General features: G+C 39.4%; 2 protein-coding genes across 4 annotated transcripts in view; one reads left to right on the top strand and one right to left on the bottom strand.

Annotated features, from left to right (window-relative positions):
• HIAT1 (hippocampus abundant transcript 1) overlaps positions 1 to 17,944 on the top strand; it is a 55,878-nt gene extending 37,934 nt beyond the window's left edge. The window contains exons 6-12 of the mRNA XM_011992522.1: positions 2,057 to 2,275; positions 2,555 to 2,668; positions 4,012 to 4,083; positions 11,736 to 11,848; positions 13,016 to 13,113; positions 15,045 to 15,208; positions 16,568 to 17,944. Coding sequence (XP_011847912.1) covers positions 2,057 to 2,275; positions 2,555 to 2,668; positions 4,012 to 4,083; positions 11,736 to 11,848; positions 13,016 to 13,113; positions 15,045 to 15,208; positions 16,568 to 16,774 — 987 coding nt within the window. The 3' untranslated portion in view covers positions 16,775 to 17,944. The remainder of the gene's footprint in view (positions 1 to 2,056; positions 2,276 to 2,554; positions 2,669 to 4,011; positions 4,084 to 11,735; positions 11,849 to 13,015; positions 13,114 to 15,044; positions 15,209 to 16,567) is intronic.
• A 557-nt stretch (positions 17,945 to 18,501) lies between these two features.
• Positions 18,502 to 22,191, bottom strand: part of SASS6 (spindle assembly 6 homolog (C. elegans)) — a 49,165-nt gene continuing 45,475 nt past the window's right edge. For all 3 annotated transcript variants that reach the window (XM_011992525.1, XM_011992526.1, XM_011992524.1), the window contains 2 exons: positions 20,104 to 20,198; positions 18,502 to 20,003 (listed from right to left, as the gene is read on the bottom strand). In XM_011992525.1, the coding sequence (XP_011847915.1) occupies positions 19,897 to 20,003; positions 20,104 to 20,198 (202 nt within the window). In that variant the 3' untranslated portion in view covers positions 18,502 to 19,896. The remainder of the gene's footprint in view (positions 20,004 to 20,103; positions 20,199 to 22,191) is intronic.

The raw sequence follows: 22,191 nt of genomic DNA on the forward strand, positions 1-22,191 counted from the left end.
TTCCCTTCCCTTTTCCCTTTCCTTTCCCTTCCCTTTTCCATTTCCTTTCCCTTCCCCTTTTGCCTTTCCCCTCCCCTTTTCGCTTTCCTTTCCTTTCCCCTTCCCTTCTTTTTTCTTTTTCGTTCCTTTTCTTTTCCCTTCCCCTTTCCCCTTTTCCTTACCTTTTTCCTTTTTTAACCCTTTCCTTCCCCTTTTCTCTTCCCTTTTCCCCTTTTCCTTTCTCCTCCTCTCCGCTCCTCTTCTCTCCGCTCCTCTTCTTTCCCTTTTCCCTTTGCTTTCCTTTCCTCTTTCCTTTCGAGACAGGGTGTTACTATGTTGCCCAGACTGGACTCACTCTTGGGATCAAGTGATCTCCCACCTCAGCCTCCTGAGTAGCTGGGAATATAGGCAGGTGCCACTTCACCTAAGAGTGCTATTTTTAGGAATTGTTACCTGCTGTCACATCTGCTAATTTGTAGGCTGTTGTCCAGTAGGCTAGAAATGTCTGAGGTTAACAGGTTTGCTCTGCTTGTGTCCTTTTCAGCTTTAATCTTCATCTTCGCCAGGCTTAAAAAATAGACTTCCTCAGAGTTTTAGAGATGTTCTTAATTTATCTATGATTTCATTCTTCCTAATCCTGCCAACTAAAAAGATTACCAAGTTCAGTTTTGTTCCAGGGCTTAACATATTATTGATGAGAAGAGGAACCTCAAAGTCTTTAAGCTTTATTTCAGCTAGCCCTTCAGTATGTATCAAGATAAAAGTTCATTTAATTTTAATATTGGGAAAGTCACAATGAAATTGGATTTCCTTAGTGCAGTGGGTTTTAGACTCCTTTCACAGAGAGCCCTTACGGGTTTATGGAGATGCCCTAAAGCAAGCTTGTCCAACCCGTTGCCCACAGCCTGCACACATGGCCCAACAGAAATTCATAAACTTGCTTAAAACATTATGCGATTTTTTTTTTCTTTAAGCTCATCAGCTATCGTTAGTGTTAGTGTATTTTATGTGTGGCCCAGGGAAGCCGAAAGATTGGACACCCCTCCCCTAAGGACTAGCAGGACTGGCAGTCAAGGAGGGGCGTTTGTGCAGTGCCCAGGCCCTCAACCCTTCTTCAACTAAAAAGAGTTAAACAATTTAAATAGAGGTGGGGTCTTGCTCTGTTGCCCAGGCTGGTCACAGACTTCTGGCTTCAAGCAGTCCTCCCACCTTGGCCTCCCCAAGTGCTGAGATTACAGGCATGAGCCACCACACCCAGTCTTCTTAAACAATCTGTTTTACTTATGAATTTGCCAATAGGATTTATTGGAACAGAGGGCTTCAAGGCTTAGAAGTTTGAAGACAGTGTCCTGAGAGGCTATCATTTATTTTTGAGATGGGGGTCTCACTCTGTCACCATGGCTAGAGTGCAGTGGTGCTGTCATGGCTCACTGCAACCTCCGCCTTTCTGGCTCAAAGGAATTCTGCCACCTCAGCCTCTGAAGCAGCTGGGTGCACACCACCATGCCTAGCTAATTTTTCTTTTTTTTTTTTTGTACAGACAGGATTTCTCCATGTTACCCAGGCTGTTTTTAGGCAAGAATCTAATTCTTTACTTTTCCTGTCAAAGGAGAGAGTATAAGAAAAGTGGGGCCAGGCTTGGTGTCTCATACCTATACACCTAGCACTTTCAGAGGCTGAGGTGGGAGGATCGCTTGAGCTCAGGAGTTCAAGACTAGCCTGGGCAACATAGACTTCCATCTCTATAAAAAATACACAGAATTAGCTGGGCATAGTGGTGTGTGCCTGTAGCCCCATCAGGAGATCTTCGGGCAGGAAGATCTCTTGGGCCTGAGAGATCAAGACTACTGTGAGCCATGATGGCACCACTGCACTCCAGCCTGGCGACAGAGCAAGACCCAGCTCCACCCTCTTGCCCCCACAAAAAAAAAAAAAAGATAAATGACACAGGTAGGAAGAGGAAAGGGAGGGTGTGCAACAGAAGCTCTGACATAAATCAAGATTATGAAAGGAGTTATGTGGTGTTGAAGAAAAAAGGTAGCCTGACTAATCTCTATCTATCCTTAATTTATTGCAGGTTTCAGCAACATTTGCTGCAAGTTTAGTCACCAGTCCTGCAATTGGAGCTTATCTTGGACGAGTATATGGGGACAGCTTGGTGGTGGTCTTAGCTACGGCAATAGCTTTGCTAGATATTTGTTTTATCCTTGTTGCTGTGCCAGAGTCGTTGCCTGAGAAGATGCGGCCAGCATCCTGGGGAGCACCCATTTCCTGGGAACAAGCTGACCCTTTTGCGGTAAGTTTATACCTTTTCCTTCTCCTTGATAAAAAAGTGCATGATTCAGTGCAGCATTAGTATTTTGTTGTGGATATTTCTTTTGGGAAAACATCTTGGGTTTTTCTTTTAACATTTTGAAATGTTTTTCAGGATAGTTTGGGGAATATGAAATAAACTAAAAAGGACAACTAGTTGTCCTCGCGTACACTGCCAAAAGGAATCTCTGCGTATTCTTAAGAGCAGTTCAGTGGTTTTGACATAAAACCTTATATCAATCAGTCTTTTTTCTTGTTCTAGTCCTTAAAAAAAGTCGGCCAAGATTCCATAGTGCTGCTCATCTGCATCACGGTGTTTCTCTCCTACCTACCGGAGGCGGGCCAATATTCCAGCTTTTTTCTATACCTCAGACAGGTAAAATCCGCTTCCACTGAGGGGGACTTTTCCTTCACTGTCCAGTGCTTTATAAAAATACTGAATCTTGAGAGAACTCTAATAGAAGTGGCCTTTAAAGATGAATATCATTGGGCTTGGCATAGTGGCCCACGCCTGTAATCTCAGCACTTTGGGAGGCCAAGGTGGGCAGATCACCTGAGGTCAGGAGATCGAGACCAGCCTGGCCAACATGGCAAAACCCTGTGTCTACTAAAAATACAAAAACTAGCCAGGCGTAGTGGCGGGCACCTGTAATCCCAGCTACTTGGGAGGCTAAGGCAGGAGAATCACTTGAACCCGGGAGGCGGAGGCTGCAGTGAGCCGAGATTGCGCCATTGCACTCAGCCTGGGTAACAAGAGCAAAACTCTGTCTCAAAATTAAAAAAAAAAAAAAAAAAAAAAGAATACCATTTAGTCCACTAGACTTAACCTCCTGTTCCGTGTGGCTGATGTTCCTTGTGCATTTCTTTTTTTTTTTTTGAGACGGAGTCTCGCTCTGCCGCCCAGGCTGGAGTACAGTGGCCGGATCTCAGCTCACTGCAAGCTCCGCCTCCCGGGTTCACGCCATTCTCCTGCCTCAGCCTCCCGAGTAGCTGGGACTACAGGTGCCTGCCACCGCGCCCGGCTAGTTTTTTTTTGTATTTTTTAGTAGAGACGGGGTTTCACCGTGTTAGCCAGGATGGTCTCGATATCCTGACCTCGTGATCCGCCCGCCTCGGCCTCCCAAAGTGCTGGGATTACAGGCTTGAGCCACCGCGCCCGGCCCCTTGTGCATTTCTTGTGGGAGTATTTGGTATATTAAGATTTTGACTTATTTCTGTCTAAGAAAGATAGTTTTCCCTGTCCATATAGGTGGTTTGAGTTTATTTGTTGGTTGTGGAAGTGATGGGATGATTTAACCCCTTCACCTGCTCCAGCTTCTTTGTGATTTGGAGCATATGTAAGTAGAGCAACTAGCCAAAATGAGAGCAAAAACGAGTTTTTTTCTCCTTGACACTAGTCTCACTAGACAGAAATCAAGCCTTTAACCAATACATGTAAAATGCACAAAATACTGCAATATTTATTTGTAAAATGATTCTGAGTTCTTGGTAAGTATCTCCAATGTAGTATATCCACACTGAGGGACCCACCATGGATAAGTAGGCATTTTTAGTATGTTAAGATTTGTTGTATTTCCTCTGAGGAATTCTTTGTTTATAAATGAATTACATTTATATTTTTCTGGCCCATTTAATGTTAATGTATGAGTAGCTGCATTAGTTTTCTATCTGGTATACATTTGTATTCATTAATGTTACCTTTTCTGGAAACCCTTCTAGATAATGAAATTTTCACCAGAAAGTGTTGCAGCGTTTATAGCAGTCCTTGGCATTCTTTCCATTATTGCACAGGTGAGTTTCTTTTTTTAGTTAGAGTGATGTCGTAGAGTGAGCCTGGCTGGCCATCCAGACTAGGGCCTCATCTAGTGATGGTATCTGGGTGGAATCAACAAAGTCAGGAGTCTGAGGTTGATAGGTTCAGAAATTCAGTTTGTTTGTTGATCAGATTTTTGGGACTGACATATATTAATGTAGGATATATAAATGTAAAAGCTAGTTTTTTGATGTATACTAGGATATATGCCTGGATGAAGTTAGAAGTTTCGTGTCTGTTAGTCCTTGTCCTATTTATTCACTCATTCAACAGATACTTATTGCATACCTACCGTGTGTCAGGCACTGGGGATACAGCAGTGAACTCAACTAAATTCTTGCTCTTGTAGAGTTTACATTCTGGTGGGATAAGACAGAAAATAAAAACACCAATGTAAACATATCAAGTGTATTGAGAACAGAGAAAAAAGCTAAGGGTCATATAGGGAGTGACTTGGGGGAAAGGTCTTAAGGCACAGGGGGCATGGTTGAGAAGACTTTGCTAATGCAAGGTGACATTTGAGCAGAGACCCAAAGGTATGAGGAACAAGCTGTAGGATTATCTGGAAGAAGAGAATTCTAAACAGTACAAACAAAATTCTCAGGAGAGACTGGAGCTGGCCTGTGTAAGAAACAACAGGGGGCCAGTGCGGCTCCCGTTGAGTGAACAGTTGAGAGCATTTTAGAAACTGAAGTCCAAGAGGTAGTGAGGGACCAGATCACGTGGGACTTGCAGGTCCTCATAAGACACGAGTAAGATAGGAAGTCATTGGTGGGTTCTGAGCAGCAGAATGACATGAAAGTGTGTATCTTGGCAGCCCAGTTGGGAAACAGTTGTTGTGTGATGAATAAGATATTAATCAACACAGGAATTTGGATTTTCTGAGGAGATACTTCATCCTGGCTTCCAAACAATTTCTGTTGAACAATAAGAGTACCAGTTTTCTCTGGTGGCCTCCATAATTCCCCCACATCACAGAACGTCGTCCTCCTTTCTGTGAAAAAGCCCCGCCCCCTTTCTTGCTATTTGGCTTTCTGTTTCCGAGACTCTATGAAGATAATCTAGTCTAAGTTAATACTTTTTCTCACCTTAAATGTAATCTACTAGATTACAACTTAATTTTATTCTAGGGTATTTTTAATTGATTCTTGGATGGTTCACCATTTTTCGAGTAGGGTTCCTTCTGCAGATCTCATGATTCATTCTGTTTTGGTGGGTTTAGCAACGAATTTCAAATTTAAATCCCATGTGCCTCCCCAAGCCTCTGCACATACATATACTTGGTGTTGAGTATTAGTACTATTTCTGGCTTCAGGTTTGTCCTGAGAATCATCAGTCTGGAAAAACAATGCATTTAAGTATTCATTCCTAGCCATGAGAAAAGTGCTTTTCAACTTTGGGGGAAAATATACTGTAGCCTTTATATAAAAATGGCTTTAAAAAAAGTTTTTGAGGTCAGGTGCGGTGGTTCATGTCTGTAATCCCAGCACTTTGGGTGGCCAAGATGGGGGACCCCTTGAGCCCAGGAGTTCAAGACCAGCTGAAGCAACTTGGCAAAACCCCATCTCTACCAAAAAAAAAAAAAAAAAAGCCCAGTGTGGTGGTGTGTGCCTGTAATCCCAGCTACTCAGGAAGCTGAGATGGGAGGATTGCTTGATCCTGGGAGGTCGAGGGTGCAGTGAGCCACAGTTGTGCCATGGTACTCCAGTATGGGCAACAGAATGAGACCGTGTCTCAAAAAAAAAAAAAAAAGTGTAAGGAAAATACACAGTATGTGTAGAACTTGATGAATTATCAAAGATTAACCCAACCTTGCAACGGATGTAATCAGCCTGGTCATGAGTATCTTTTTCATACATTGCCGACGTTAGATTTGCTAACATTTTGTTTCAGATTTCGATGAAGAGAGCAGACTAATACTGTAATGACACGTAAGAGATCGATAGCTATAAGGTCTTAGTTCTGTTTCTTACTTAAATGACCGTGGGAGCTGTATGCATCTAATAAATTTAGTCAGTGACACTGCAGACCGAGTGATGAGTGCAAGGTGCTTTTGAGAGTATTTTTTCTCTGTTCAGCAGATGGCACCTGGCACTAGGTTACAAGATGAAAGACAGTCTCTGAGAGTGCAGAATCTGGCAGGGCAGACAGGTAAAGAAAGGAGAGGGATGTAGCTGGATTTGTATTGGAAAGATAAGTACAGCAGCAGAGACCTGACGACAGTAAGACCCAAAAGTGCAAGCAACCCTCCAACCACCATTGCTGATACAGCATGACAGTCACAGTCTGTGAGGAACAAGGTCCTTAAGTGACCATTTAGGTATCGGTGCTTATATAGAAGTAAGAATTAACACTTTATATCATTATATATGAACTACTACATTATTACATGTGTAGCCTCAAAGGTGGAAGAATCATCTTGTATTCTCGTTTATGCAGAAATATACAATTGAGAATGACTTGTCCCCTGTTGACCTCCCAAACCACTGAAAAACCAGTGTATTTCTCCTTCCTCTCCAGTGCAGGGAGCTGCTAATAGCTCTCCAGTTACGCCTGTTTGCTGTATTTCTTACCCATGTGCATTTGTTCCTGCTATTCTTTCTGCCTCCCCTTCCTCCACCCTAAGTATCCCTTTTCTGGGTTCCCATGCTAATGTGGGCATATCTCTATCATTGTACAGAATACACTGTAGTAGAGATTTTATCTCTGTTTATTGCCTTACTTTGTCAGCTCTAGCGGACCTCTGAGTAGATCATGAGGTCAGGATTGTATCATATTCATTTTTGTCACCCTGGCACCCTGAACTGCCAGGAGGTGCTAAACTAAATGTCATTGTTTTTTTCATAATGTTTAAAAAAAAAAAAAAAAACTTTAAAAATTTATAGTAAACACTTTAAAATTGGGAAGTGTTATGTGAAATTATGGTTATGCAGCTTCTCCCCCAAAATGATTAGATCTGGTAACTAGGTGTGTGGGCCAACCTTCCAGCGAGAGCCAAGTAGTTGCTGTCCCCTTTGGAACCTTTTCTTTCTGGTTTGCCGGCAGCCCTGTTGCTTCCTGGGCACCAGTAGGTATATGAGTTCCTAACACTTGCACTAAGTAAGTGTTTACATGAGAACATTGATATAGTTAGTTCTACACATTTCTTTTTTCTCTTGTGCTTTCCTATCCAGTCCTCTCTATGGGGGTGACTCCCACACTACACCTCCAGTCCAGTCCCTGATCTCCTATGTGACACATTGGCTGGGTATCTCAGTCTTAACATGGCCAAAATTAAAATCTGGGTTCCATCCCCTGCCTGCCACCCCTATGCTCCTCATCTCATTCAGTGGCTTTACCGCCACCTGGTTTTGGGGGCCAGAGAGAGACCTTAGCGACATTCATGAATCCTTTCTCCCTAGCCTACATTCAGCCCATCAAATGATACTTCCTATCACCTTTGTCTCCAAAATACATCTCGAATCAGAGCGTTCCTGATATTCTCCATTGGTAGGAACCCAATCTGAGCCGTGGCCGTATCCTCCATCTGGTCTCTGCCTCCATCTTGCCTCACTATAGTTCATTCTGCACTTGGCAGAGTAATTTTTGTAAAATGGAAATTTAATCGCATCTTGCCTATTTAAAACTCGCTTTCCTTTGCAACCAGAATAAAATCTAGACTCCTCATTATGTCATTTTCCTCCTCTCCCCACATGGTTGAGTGTGTTCTGTTTCAGCCCAGGGCCTTTGCACTTGCTGTCAGCCTTGCTTGGGGTGTTCTCTTTCCCCAGATCTTCACATAACTACCGCTCTCCCCTTCTTCAACTCGCACTTCAGAAAGGCCTTCCCTGGATCCTGGTTTAAGCAGCATCTCCGTCACGCTGCCCTATTTTATTTTGTTCATAGCAGCTACAACCTGGAATATCTTGTTAAATAAGCGGGCTTATGTCTATCTTTCGTCCACGAGAAGGTAGTCCGTGTGTGGATACTTTGGATACTTTGACTTACCCGTGTGTCTTCAGGCCAAGAATAAGAGTTGGTCTTATTAGGAATTTGGCAAATATTTGTTAACAGACTAACCAAAGTTGATGTTAGTGTTAGCTGTTTAATCAGCTGTGCCATCTTGCTTAAGTCATTTAACCTTTGGGACTCGGTGCTGTCATCTTCAAAATGAGAGTTAAATTAAGGGACACCAAAATTTTTTTCTGTTCAAGAACACTGTATATGTTAAGTATTTTGTTTCATTATTAATATTATTGAGTTGAGAATATTATAACATTTAGAATTATGCATGTTTTCCATAAACATTTATTAAGAACTTACTGGGTGCTGGGGATATAAATGTAAATAAGAGAAAAGTTCCTGCCTTCAAGAAGAAAATCAGTGTTCCCAGTTAGAGTGTTATAAGTATCAGTGTCTTTTAGGGCTTTGGGTCACAAGATGGGCTGTAGGGGAGAGTTCAAGAGGAGGTTTTCACAGCAGTGGGCCTGCTGCTGTAATTCTGCACATAGGATGTTACCCCAGGCAAGGGGGATTGGTGTATCTGAATTGTTTCCAATTTTAATGACTCATCTCATGGCCTTAAGAAAATATATTCTTCTCCAGGCGCCGTGGCCCACGCCTGTATTCTCAGCACTTTGAGAGGCCAAGGTGGGTGAATCACCTGAGGTCAGGAGTTCGAGACCAGCCTGGCCAACATGGTGAAACCTCATCTCTGCTAAAAATGCAAAAAAAAAAAAAAAAAAAAATTTAGCTGGGCATGGTGGCACGTGCCTGTAATCCCAGCTACTTGGGAGGCTGAGGCAGGAGAATCACTTGAACCTAGGAGGTGGAGGTTGCAGTGAGCCAACATTGCGCCACTGCACTCCAGCCTGGGCAACAAGAGCGAAACTCCATCTTGGGGAAAAAAGGAGGGGGGAAGACTGGGCGCGGTGGCTCATGCCTGAGATCCCAGCACTTCGGGAGGCCGAGGCAGGTGAATCACAAGGTCAGGAGTTTGAAACCAGCCTGACCAATATAGTGAAACCCCGTCTTTACTAAAAATACAAAAATTAGCGGGTGCGCTGGCAGATGCCTGTAGTCCCAGCTTCTTGGGAGGCTGAGGCAGGAAAATTGCTTGAACCCTGGAGGCAGAGGTTGCAGTGAGCCGAGATCATGCCATTGCACTCCAGCCTGGGCAACAGAGCGAGACTCCATCTCTGGAAAAAAAAGAAAGGAAAAGAAAATATATTCTCCAGTTAATGTAATCTATCAAATGGAAATGGGGCTAATAATGCATTCTGAGCCTTTTTTTATTGAACTGGGATTTATTCTTTGAGAACAGCTTTCCACAAAGGGAAAGATACTCATTTCTGTAGATAATTACTTACTGGCTAGATGCGTTGGTTGAAGGGCTGTGAAATGACTGCATTTTATAAGTACTTTTTGGTAATATGAATGATCTATGCTTGAGAAGTCTCAGCTTTCTTAGGCCAGCATTCCTGAAAGAGCACGTGCTCCAGGGTACACGGCTGGCCCATGCCATCCTGTTCCCACTGAGCTGGGAGTTGATGCTCAGCCTTCTTCACTGCCCTGTCTCTTGGCTGAAGTGCCAGGGATTTCATGATAAGTGAAATCTATTTTTTAACAGCATTTCTTCCTTGAGTGTTCATCATCATCTCAGTGAATAATGAGAACAAATGTTTTCTGCTCTGTGATTTCCTAGAGCCATATAAAGAATCCCAGCTTTTTAGATGAAAGTGCTACCTTCAGGGATGTTCTTGAAAGTAGTTTCCCAGAAGTTCTTCGACTTTGCATTATAGTTCCCTGTTCTTCTGAGACAGTTGGAGGCCACAGAGCTTTGGGTATACTTACAGTTTCCTTTTTCATAATTAATTGAAAGCCAGTCTCTGATATATTCCACAAATAAAATCATTTTTAATTATTTCTAACCCTAATTTGAATCCTAATCATTTCTAATCTTTCTGATTCTTTTTTATAATATTGGCCGCCAGTTCCCACCCACAAGCCATGGGAAGCATGTGATTTACTACCTTAGAAGAAAGCAACACGATCACATAGATTGCATTTGATTGGGGGCAATAAAAATGGAAAATATTTAGCATACTTATCAGACTGGAAAATAATGGCTTTAGAGTGAAAGGGTGAACAAATTTTCTCTTTTTTTTTGAGATTGTCTCTGTCACCCAGGCTGGAGTGCAGTGGTGTGATCATGGCTCCCTGCAGCCTCGACCTCCTGGGCTCGAGTGATCCTCTGGACTCAGCCTCCTGAGTAGGTGGGACCACAGGCGTGTGCCACCAGCCTGGCTAATTCTTCAACTTTTTGTAGAGATGTGGTCTCCCTATGTTGTCCAGGCTGGTCTCAAACTCCTGGGTTCAAGCAGTCATCCCACCTCAGTCCTCCAAAGTGCTGGGATTACAGACATGAGCCACTGTGCCTAGCCTAAATGTTTCTTTCAGTTGAAGTTTTTCTCAGCTAACTGCTGGCTCTGGGCGAGTTTCCTTTTCTGGTTTGGTTGCTGAAGAATGTAATTCTACAAGGGAGCAATGCCTTGTGGAACTCAATCTTTATACTCACATGATTTAAGTGAAAGTCTTACAGAAGAAAGCTTTGAGTTCTAATTGCCCAAAATTCCTTCAAAGAGTCATTTGCTTTTCACTGGCATATTTGTGATTAAATTCTTAAATGGCCATCTCAATTTAAAGGATTCAAAACTTACATTTTATGGGTTTTAAAGTGTCAGCCCATCATAAAATAGTGACTTCCTGTATTATTTTTACTTCTTTGTCTATGGACTTACTAGCTGTCTTATGTAATATATTAAAAACTTTAGTTAGAATAGCAAAAAAAAATTTTCTAATGTTCCCAAATCACTGCTGAATTTCTGTTAACTTTGAAAGAAAAAGGAGGCACAAGAAAACCCACCCGCTGATAATATTGTTTATTAACTCTGACTATTGCCAGGCACAATTCTAAGAACTTAATGTAAATATATCTCATTTAATGCACATGACAAGGTTTTGAAATAGGTGCTGTTATCCCCATTTGGAAAGAGACAAAAGTGAGCCTCAAAGTCAAGTGACTTGCTCAGAGCCACACAAAGCCAAGATTATGATCCAGGCTGTTTTTCTAAAGTCTGCTGTTAATTAGTATACTGTATTTCTCCCAAATCAAACTTATTTACTGTTTATAAAAGACATCATGGTTTCAACAATAGATTAACTTAGGTAAATAATATATGGGTAATCATTGTTCTATGTTAGTTTTTCTTTAGTTGTAGAAATAAGCATTTTAGACTAACTTGGACCTAAACAAGCTTTAAGGCTATTACATAATGGGGATCTCCAAATCATTAGAACTTTTGACCCTTCCATTTTCAACTACTGATTTAAGTGGTCCTCAATAGAAATGTACTGAATAGGAAGTTTTATCTTTCAGTTTTCTAACGCTCTCTCAGTCTGGATCTGTGTCAGCAGAGGTACTTTTCATCTGCTGATGTGACCTGGACCAGTGATCTCAGACATATTCAGGGCAATTATTGCTGAAAATCAGCCAAATTGTAGAAAAGTACCAATAGTCCTTTTATAGTATAGATTGAAAGAAGTCACTTTTTAAAACTTTATTCCGATAAATCTTTTTTTTTTTTTTCAGACCATAGTCTTGAGTTTACTTATGAGGTCAATTGGAAATAAGAACACCATTTTATTGGGTCTAGGATTTCAAATATTACAGTTGGCATGGTATGGCTTTGGTTCAGAACCTTGGTAAGTATAAATATTTTAATATTAATAGTTTTAATTTTGGTGTTAGCCCTTCTGTTTTTATTTGCTTCTCAACTGAGCGGTAGACTGTAATCCATCTCATACTATGCTTTTTATCTTTCAAAATGTGTCTAAGTCTGCCAATTGTATATATATTCTCCTAGAATGACTTGAAGATTAAAAAGGTGACCTTTTGTAGCAAAATGACAGGCTGAATTTTTGAATGAGATTATACAGCTTTTGAATCTTTAAGGAGCATTTAATCTAAATCAGTCTGTTACTAGGAAAAAGTATGTAATCCCACAGCAACAAGGCCCTGAACGTTATTTACATTTTTTGCTTTTCCGGTTAGGAAAAAGAAAGTTGTATAACCAGTGATCATTACTGATAGCAAACCAGAAGTGAAAACAATCCAGTTGTTTTGGTGCCAGCTTCATGCTGTGTCTCAGCTTCTCCTCCCAGTCGGATTTCCTGCAGGGGCGTTGAGTAGTGGTGCTTGTCAGGCTGCCCACGTAGATAGTGTTATTGTGCTCAGGCATTACGGCACTGGACTCCATGGTTTGCACTAATATTTCAGACAGCTCACTGCCTCGTCTCTGTTTGGACTTGGATAGGAGTAAGCATCAAGAGTGTGACTGTTTGTTTTCCAGACTAGCCTTTGCAAAGAGGTGCTCACAATTGGGATTACCTAAAACATTTCTTTTAAACATCAAGCCAGGAACATCCAAGTTACTTGTTCTTTACAATTGAAGGATTAGATCAAATCAGCGATATCTTCACACTGAATCACAAATCCATAAGAACTTTGCTAAAGACTTGTTGGCTTCATGTGTTTGGAAATATTTGATGATGTTTCTTCATCTGTATCATACATTATCCTCAATATAACCTCTCAGCTGCCTGTAGAAATAATACCCAGCACATTTTACAATTTGGAACATGATACCCCGATTTTACATGACACCCTCACAGCACTCTTGTGAATTAAGTTGCTGCCTTTGTATACAGGGTTAGACTGTTAAGCGACTTGCCCATAGTCACCTAGTAAGCAAGTTCTGTTCTCCTTTTCTCTACAGCCATTTCACAGTAAGAATGAGTTAAGTATGTAGCTTGACTTTCAGGTACAGTGGAGAAGAAGTTACTGTTTTGGTTTTGCTGCTTTCATTGCAGGATGATGTGGGCTGCTGGGGCAGTAGCGGCCATGTCTAGCATCACCTTTCCTGCCGTCAGTGCACTTGTTTCGCGAACTGCTGATGCTGATCAACAGGGTGAGTTGATGGGAACCAGCGATAATTATTTAAAAGTACAGAATGTTCTAATCCTGTGTTCTGTCTCCTGTGTACTGAACGTAAGTATATCTTCAGGGTAGAGAATTTTAAAATTGCTTTTCATATAAACAGGAAAAGCAGATTCTAGGGTATTTATCCTTAGGTAGATACATGTTCCCTTTTCTCTCACTTAGAATATGTGGCTTATCTGTTCTGTTCTTAGAAAATTTACCGACGAGACTGGGCATGGTGGCTCATACCTGTAATCCCAACACTTCAAGAGGCTGAGGTGGGCAGATTTGAGTTCAGGAGTTGGAGACCAGCCTGGACAACATAGGGAAGCCCCATCACTAAAATGCAAAAATTAGCTGGGCAGGGTGACGCACGCCTGTAGTCCCAGTTACTTGGGAGGCTGAGGTAGGAGGATCACTTGAGCCTCAGAGGCGGAGGTTGCAGTGAGCCAAAATCAGGCCACTGAACTCCAGCCTGGGCAACAGAGTGAGAGACCTTGAAAGACCTGTCTCAAAAAAATTTCCTGATGAAGGTTGGCCACAGAATATTAACTAAACATTACGTTTTTGCTGTGTTGTGCTAGACACCTTGTGGGATATATTCATAGACCTTTTATGAATGTTGTCCCAGCTACTTGGGAAGCTGAGGCAGGAGGATTACTTGAGCTCAGGAGTTTGAAGCTAGCCCAGGCAACATAGCAAGACTCCCATCTCTAATAAAAAAAGAAAAATCTTACAGTTTCAGTCATCTAAAGATATGTAACATAGCAAACATTTTTAATGTCATATGCTTTTTTTTTTTTGTTGGGATGCCAACAGATGAGGAATAGTTCTTTGAAAAGGATGTTTTTTTCTAGTCATAAGGATAAAAGGGGCACTGCAAAACAGTGGCAGTTGTCACTTGGTTGATAAATGAGGAAGAAAAGGCCTATGGCCAAAGCAAGTTGCATTTTAAATTAGAGAAAAGATCCAAAAGAGAAACAAAAATGCTATAAAAACAGTGTTGCCAGGCACGGTGGCTCATGCTTATAATCCCAGCACTTTGGGAGGCCAAGGTGGATCACCTAAGGTCAGGAGTTCGAGATCAGCCTGGCCAATATGGTGAAACCTCGTCTCTACTAATAAAGTACAAAAAAGTTTAGCCAGGCGTGGTGGCATGCACCTGTAATCCCAGCTACTCAGGAGGCTGAGGCGGGAGAATCACTTGAACCCTGGAGGCGGAGGTTGCAGTGAGCCGAGATCACACCATTGCCCTCCAGCCTGGGCTACAAGAGTTTAACTCCATCTCAAAAAAAAAAAAAAAAACCAAAGTGTGATTTTGGCTGGGCACAGTGGCTCACGCCTGTAATCCCAACACTTTGGTAGGCTGAGGCAGGAGGATCACTTGAGTCCAGGAGTTCACCACCACCCTAGGCAACAAAGTGAGACCTCATCTCTACAAAAAGTACAAAAATTAGCCAGGCATTTGAGCCCAGGAAGTTGAGGCTGCAGTGAGCCAAGTTTGCGCCACTGCACTCCAGCCAGGGTAACCTTCCCACTTTATTTTTGACTAAAAGGGGTCTTCAGTAGTTGCTTGGGGACAGAGAAATTTTAACATTCGTAGTTGTGAAATCGTGACTGCTTTTTAACCAGCCACGTGTTGAAGGCTGTAATCTAGGGCATAAAGTGGTTTTGCCCACTTGTTTCTACGTTAGACCTATACACCGGTACATCCAGGCTCATGTTTGCATAGGACAGCTTACTGCACTTTGTAGAGCTGATAGCTTCTAAATATTAATAGTTTCTAATGACATTGCTGTAAATTGCTAGTGTCTGATAAGAACCTTGATTTTAGATTAAGTGATTTCATATTTGTACTGGTTCTAGGGTAGGGGAAAAAATATGTAGTTTACTAAGTGATAATTTGTTTAAACAATGTAGGTGTCGTTCAAGGAATGATAACAGGAATTCGAGGATTATGCAATGGTCTGGGACCGGCCCTCTATGGATTCATTTTCTACATATTCCATGTGGAACTTAAAGAACTGCCAATAACAGGAACAGACTTGGGAACAAACACAAGCCCTCAGCACCACTTTGAACAGGTAATTCTCATTCACATGATCAAATTGTAGAGTTCATTTGGCTAGATTAAAAGATACTGGTTTTTGGTCATGAAAACTTTTATGTGAGATTCTATTTGAGACTGAATAAAATACTTAAAAACCAGAGTTTAAGGGACTGTGTTCTTCTACATACCGCCTTGTGAAAATTGGCTGTGCGTATTTTTTTTCCGCTTGAGAATGAAAAATTTTAAACAACCTAATTTGTCAATGGCATATGTAACAAACCATTTCTCTATACTACTAGTCTCTCTTTTGAAACTTGTCTAATGTCACAGTTCCGTATAACTGACTTTTCATACAAAAGGCAGGCTTATGTGCTGGTAAATACCTTTGTTCACTTGTTTGCTATATTTCCCTCCTTTCAACTGAAAATTAATGCCAAACAGTGCTGATCATTTTGGCCAATATTAGCAGCTCATCAGTTTCCTGGCTTATTTAGTAGAGTCTGCAGTAATCTTCCAACCCACTAAGACTACTTTTAAATAAAAGAATGTTTGTGGGCCATATACAAATTAAAATTGGCAGTGCAAGCTTCTGCTAAGAATGAATGTAATTTTGGGCTAAAACAAAGGTCTGTTTTTCTTGGTAACCTGTGTTTTTTTTACTTTCAGTCATTTGAAATTATAATTACCTTCTTGAAACAAAGAAGTGGTCATTTATTCTGCTACCATAGTAAATACTGTATGCTACCTGATTTTGTTTTTTAGTTTTTTTGTTGTTTTTGAGACAGTCTCACTCTGTCACACAGGCTGGAATGCAGTGGCACAATCTTGGCTCCCTGCAACCTCCACCTTCCGAATTCAAGCGATTCTTATAACATCAGCCTCCCGGGTAGCTGGGATTGCAGGCATATGCCACCATGCCTGGCTAATTTTTTTTTTTGTATTTTTAGTAGAGACGAGGTTTCACCGTGTTGGTCAGGCTGGTCTCGAACTCCTGACCTCAAGTGATCTGCCTGCCTCAGCCTCCCAAAGTGCTGGGATTACAGGCTTGAGCCACCACGCACAGCCTGATTTTATTTTTGAGATCTTTCTATAAATGTTTTCCCCTTGGACTAACAAATTAATCATAGAACATCTGTGTTCACATTTTGTACTGAAAGTAATGATATAATATTTTTGCATAGTCTTATTTTGCCAGTTGTTATTCCCAGAATTTTATAGAGAATGTGATAGTATCTCTTTTATCCTAAAAAGGGGATGCCTTTTATATTTATGGCTTTAATAAAGAGAAGAGCAATTAGCTTGTAATTCGTAAGTTAATACTAAAAGGTATGCAGTTTCTCCTTATGAGTAAAAGTACTTGTGTAAAAATCCTAATTACTTTATTCTTCCTCAGAATTCCATCATCCCTGGCCCTCCCTTCCTATTTGGAGCCTGTTCAGTACTGCTGGCTCTGCTTGTTGCCTTGTTTATTCCGGAACATACCAATTTAAGCTTAAGGTCCAGCAGTTGGAGAAAGCACTGTGGCAGTCACAGCCATCCTCATAGTACACAAGCGCCAGGAGAGGCCAAAGAACCTTTACTCCAGGACACAAATGTGTGACGACTGAAATCAGGAAGATTTTTCTATCAGCACCCAGGTCTTAGTTTTCACCTCTAGTTCTGGATATACATTCCATTTCCATCCACAGTGTACTTTAAGATTGTCTTAAGAACTGTATCTGCATGAACTCCGTGGGAACTAAAGGAAGTGGGAACTTAAAGAACCGGACAGTTTTCCAAAGATGTTACAATTTCTTTTGAAAAACCTTTTGTTTATTAGCACCAATTTCTTGCCACTAAGCTGTTTGTTTTATTATACATCCTTTAATTAAAAACTATATATGTAACTTCTTAGATATTAGCAAATGTCTCTGCTACCATTTCCTTAAGGTGTTGAGCTTTAACTCTATGCTGACTCAGTGAGACAGAGTAGGTAGTATGGTTGTGGACCTATTTGTTTTAACATTGTAAAATTTTGAGTCAGATTTTAATATTGTAAAATCTTGGGTCAAATAATTCAAAGCCTTAATGCAGATGCACTAAAACAAAGAAATGGTAAATGAATTGTTTGCATTTAAAAAAAAACTCTTAAGAAAACTGTACTAAATCTGAATCATGTTTCAAGCTTGTTTGCAGTACTTTTAAACATTATTCACTACTGTTTTTGAAGTGAGAAAGTATCAGCCATTTAGAATTTAAATTGGGGTGTTTAGAGCCTGTAAATCTAAATGCTGGCTCAAATTTGTTCCCCAGCTACTTCTTATACCACTATTCTTTTAATGTTTGCATAATCATAAGCACCTCAACACTTGAATACATAATCTAAAAATTATATAGTAAAGCTGGTAGCCTTGAAAATGTCAATGTGATATCTATATGTAGATAAATATATATAGTGGCCTTTCAGGACTGTCACAGTAACACTTTATTTACAGAGCTAATGTTTGTCCTAAATTTTCAGGACCCTAGAGGAGAGCTTTATACAATTACTGATGTGAATTTCTCTAAAGTGTATATTTTTGTGTCCAGTTATATTATTTAAAAAAGTGTTACTTTGTAAAAATTGTATATAAAGTACTGTATAGTTTACACTGTTTTCATCTTGTGTGTGGTTATTGCTTAATGCTTTTTAAACTTGGAACACTCACTATGGTTAAATAAGGTCTTAAAAGAAATGTAAATATTCTGTTAATAAAGTTAAATATTTTAATGATTTTTTTTTTAAAAAAAAGTCTTGATCTGTGAGTTCCTATAGGGCCTGTTTTGGCTTTGTTACCATACTCATTTTTACAGTAACAAATCAAAGCATTATTCATTCTTTGCATCCATTTCTTTTCCCTCACTAAAAAATACGCTTCAAGGAAGACAAGAGGAAAGAAACAAAAATGCAGTAAGTATGCAGATTAGCTTTGAAGTACTTGACTTTCAAAGTGTAGATGCTGTATAATAGTTTATTAACAAAGCTCAGAGTTTACAGAAATAACATTAAATGCAACACTTTGATTATTAACACATGTACAATTTTACACTGCAAAACAATTGCAACTAAAAGTTTTAAGAGGTAGAGCAAAGAATTAGCACACTTGGAAGTCTATATACATTTAATACAAAAAAATTTGCAAGATGATAGCATGGTATCTTTTTGAAAATTCAACTTTCCTTGTGTATATATATGCAAAGAGATAGATATCTATATTTAAAAAAAAGAGAGCTACCTGTATGTCATGCATCACATCCAAAACCTGTCATAATATTTTATATACATTACATAGTATTTACAACAAAGCCCCTTCCAAAATCACCAAGAGGCTTCTTTCCAGAATAGCAAGTGCTTTCAAGTGACTATACCAAGTATTCTCACTAATACAGTAGTATATTTAAATGGGGGGGGGGGGGGGCAGGGGGAGTATCACTGCCTAATATTAGTTATTGAATTTTCAGATTAGATCCATAGTTTAAGACACTTTCAATTGCCAGTAGTTTCAAGATACTGGCTTCATAAAAAAATTTAGCAAAGATTCTTACCATGGAACTCAGTAACATTATTATATCATTAATATCTTGAAATGTTTCTTCATCTGTATAATAAAGTATTTGAAACTAATTTTAAAATTACCACACGAGCATTAGTACTTTACAAACATTGATTTGGAAGACTCTAGCGAATGCTATCAGGTATTGTTTGTCAATAAGAAAACAAAATGAGGCCCTATGATTCTGGGTGAATTTTAAAAAAATCAATTTTTCCAAAGGAACAATTCTTAAAACTTTTAGTTACAGGGAAGAGAAGAAAATTGTACCTTCTAACAGTTATTTGTTTTGCATAGTTTATTAACATTGAAATCAACCCAAGTTGATACTACAAAAATAAATGAATCATTCATGATACAGATTTAGTAGTAGTACCAAGTTTTAAAATTCCACTGATAGAGATTTAACTGCATAATAAAACTACAAATTGAGAAAAACTAGATGAGTATAAACATTTAGGAAGCACTAAAGTTTTAAAAAACTTTTCAGCTCAAATGACTAAAGCACTTAATCTGGTCACAAATACACTGTCCAAATTTTTTTAAGTATATCAAGTTTATTTGATTCATCAGTAGCAAATTTAAATGTTTCAAGGAAAATATGCTACGAAGGCTTAATTCATTTCAGTTATTTAAGGTAAATTTAGGACTTTTCCCTTTATATGTCATCAATAATAGAGATATCTCAGGAGGTAATCATTTTCCCTCAAAATTTTCAGGTGTTGAATTTAAAAGTTTTGCTTTACCAATGAAAGTGATAAAATGAATTAGCATTCTTTGGTTGCATACTATGAGGTTATGAGCAGGTTTTACTTTACCCAGATTTTCAATATGATTGAAATCTCCCTTATAAGGATCAACTCTTTCCTTAGAACTGAATTTCTAAAGAATAGCTTAATAAAATACATATTATTATTCTATAAAACACCATGTTCACAAACCAAAAAATGTCATTTACTCACAAGCTTTACCAATCCCCAAGTACAAATCTGTTCCTATAAACTGCCATAAAAGATAGCAGTACTTAAAGGATCCAGTTCAACAGCTCAAGTAAAATTTGAAACTTGCTATTTTAGGATTTGATTCGTGTTGACATATTTTTAAGCACCTGAGTTTCTAAAATATCAGTAAAAAGTAAAACATTACACTAGAATTAACTGTTTGGTAGCTGCCCAGGGAAATATGCTGAAGATGCCGAGGGGAGCACTGTGGGTTTGGAAGACACCTGTAATGCTCCTAAAGAGCCATCTCTCTGATGGTCTGCAAATGAGGACAAAAAGAAGTTAGTGGTATTCATTAAGTCTTCATACATTACATTTAATTAAACTAGAGAGTACAAAATCCAGAAATCCCTGCTCACCTGAACTACTAAATAGGTTCTGGCTGAGTCCGCGTAAAGGAATGCTATCTTCCCTTTTCTTCAGGTATTTGGATTCCAACCCTAAATTTTCACTACTTAAAAAGAAAATGGTAATTATTTAACAAAGTCTTTATTAATTTTGAAGGTTTATCTCATATATATACATATGCAAGATAATGTAACTAAGTTCTATTTATAGCTTAGCTTTGTTCAGAACACATTCTTCACTGGTTTCTTAAGCAAATGGTAATTTTATACATAAACCAAAGTATCCTCAGTAAATAGTAGATTATAATAAAATCTTAAGAGCTGGGATAAAGATGGTGGGAAAAATGAAAATTCTACAAGTGCTGTAAAAATTTAAATACTAGCACATAAGTGATACATGACAGAAAAATACATGCCTTGATAGTAACACCATTAATTTCTAACTCATATTTAAAATAAGATTTTTTTCCTTTGACCAAAAGCTCTTCAAAATCTCCTACTGCTTCAAAGTAGTCATGACCAAATATTAATACACATTCCACAATAATAAATTCTGGTCAAATTAATACAAATGAGAAAATCAGGGGGAGAAAGAAGGGCATTTCTGTATGTTTCCCCTTTCTACCACTGCCATCTTTTCTAAATCTGTCCAGTGTTAACGGTTTCTCTAGTATTACTTGTAAAAAGTTAAAGGCTCTTGCAAAACAATGAGAATAAATCAGTCCTTAAAATTAACTGATGGCTGCTCTTGACCCAATTTTCAGAAAATAAGTGGGTGAATAGATTTTTTTTCTACTTTATTTTTTTCTTTAACGTTTGATACCTGGTGCCACTTTTTGCTAGCTGACAAAATAACCAGAAAAAAGTCAAAATCACTGAACAGTCCTAATTTTATGGACAGATGGTTATGTTTGACTTCATACTACAAATATGATTGTCATATTCTCTGCTAGTAAAACTGCTCTATAATTTTTTTTTTTTTTTGAGACGGGTTCTTGCTTTGTGGCTCAGTTTGGAGTGCAGTGATGTGACTGATCATAGCTTACTACAGACTCCAACTCCCAGGCTCAAGTGATCCCTCAGCCTCCCAAGCAGCTGGGACTACAAGCATGTACCACATTGTCTGGCTTTTTTTTTTTTTTCTTTTGAGGCAGGGCCCCCAGGCTGGAGTGCAGTGGCAGGATCATGGCTCACTGCAGTCTCAAACCTCCCAGACTCAAGTGATCCTCCTGCCTCAGCCTCCTGAGTAGCTGGGACTACGGGTGTACGTACACCACTATGCCTAACCTATGATGAATTAAATATACTAAACATTATGATATGCTACCATTAACAGGAATTCAAGGTACTCTCCCTGTGAACAAGTGAATTTTGATCTTTTTAAAAAATAGAGGCTCACAAATACTTTTTAAAATTATTTTTTCTATTTATTTTATTTTTTTGAGACAGAGTCTCGCTCTATTGCCCAGGATGGAATGCAGTGGTGCAACCGGCTCACTGCAACTTCTTGCCTCCTGGGTTGAAGCGATTCTCATGCCTCAGCCTCCTGAGTAACTGAGATTACAGGTGCCCACCACACCTGGCTAATTTTTGTATTTTTAGTAGAGATGGGATTTCACCATGTTGGCCAGGCTGGTCTTGAACTCCTGGCCTCAAGTGATCCACCCACCTTGGCCTCCCAAAGTGTTGGGATTACAGGCGTGAGACACTGTGACCAGCCACAAACATTATTAACTATTTTAACACATCATGATCCAATGAATAAAAGCTGAGAGCTGGGGATGGAACCCTCTTTGAGCTATGTTAGTAATTTAGTTTGTAATGTAGAACTGGGATGGTGATAGCTCATGATAATGAGTATTGGCAGACAGGCCTTAAAGTCATTAAATTTAATAAATAACTATATTAGTAATAATAAATTACAAACATGAAGTCTACCCAGAGAGAAAAGTTTGTCTGTATGAATGGTTTGATTTAACCACAAGTCACTGAATCAACAGACTTCACTATGTAAACCCTGTTTAAAACCTAGGGTCGCAAAATGGCGTTAAAGCTTATTTATGTTGTCTATAGGAAAATCTCACAAACCTTTTTACTCAT

This window comes from Mandrillus leucophaeus, unplaced genomic scaffold, assembly GCF_000951045.1.
Source record: "Mandrillus leucophaeus isolate KB7577 unplaced genomic scaffold, Mleu.le_1.0 Scaffold413, whole genome shotgun sequence".
In the NCBI taxonomy this organism is placed as follows: Eukaryota; Metazoa; Chordata; class Mammalia; order Primates; family Cercopithecidae; genus Mandrillus; species Mandrillus leucophaeus.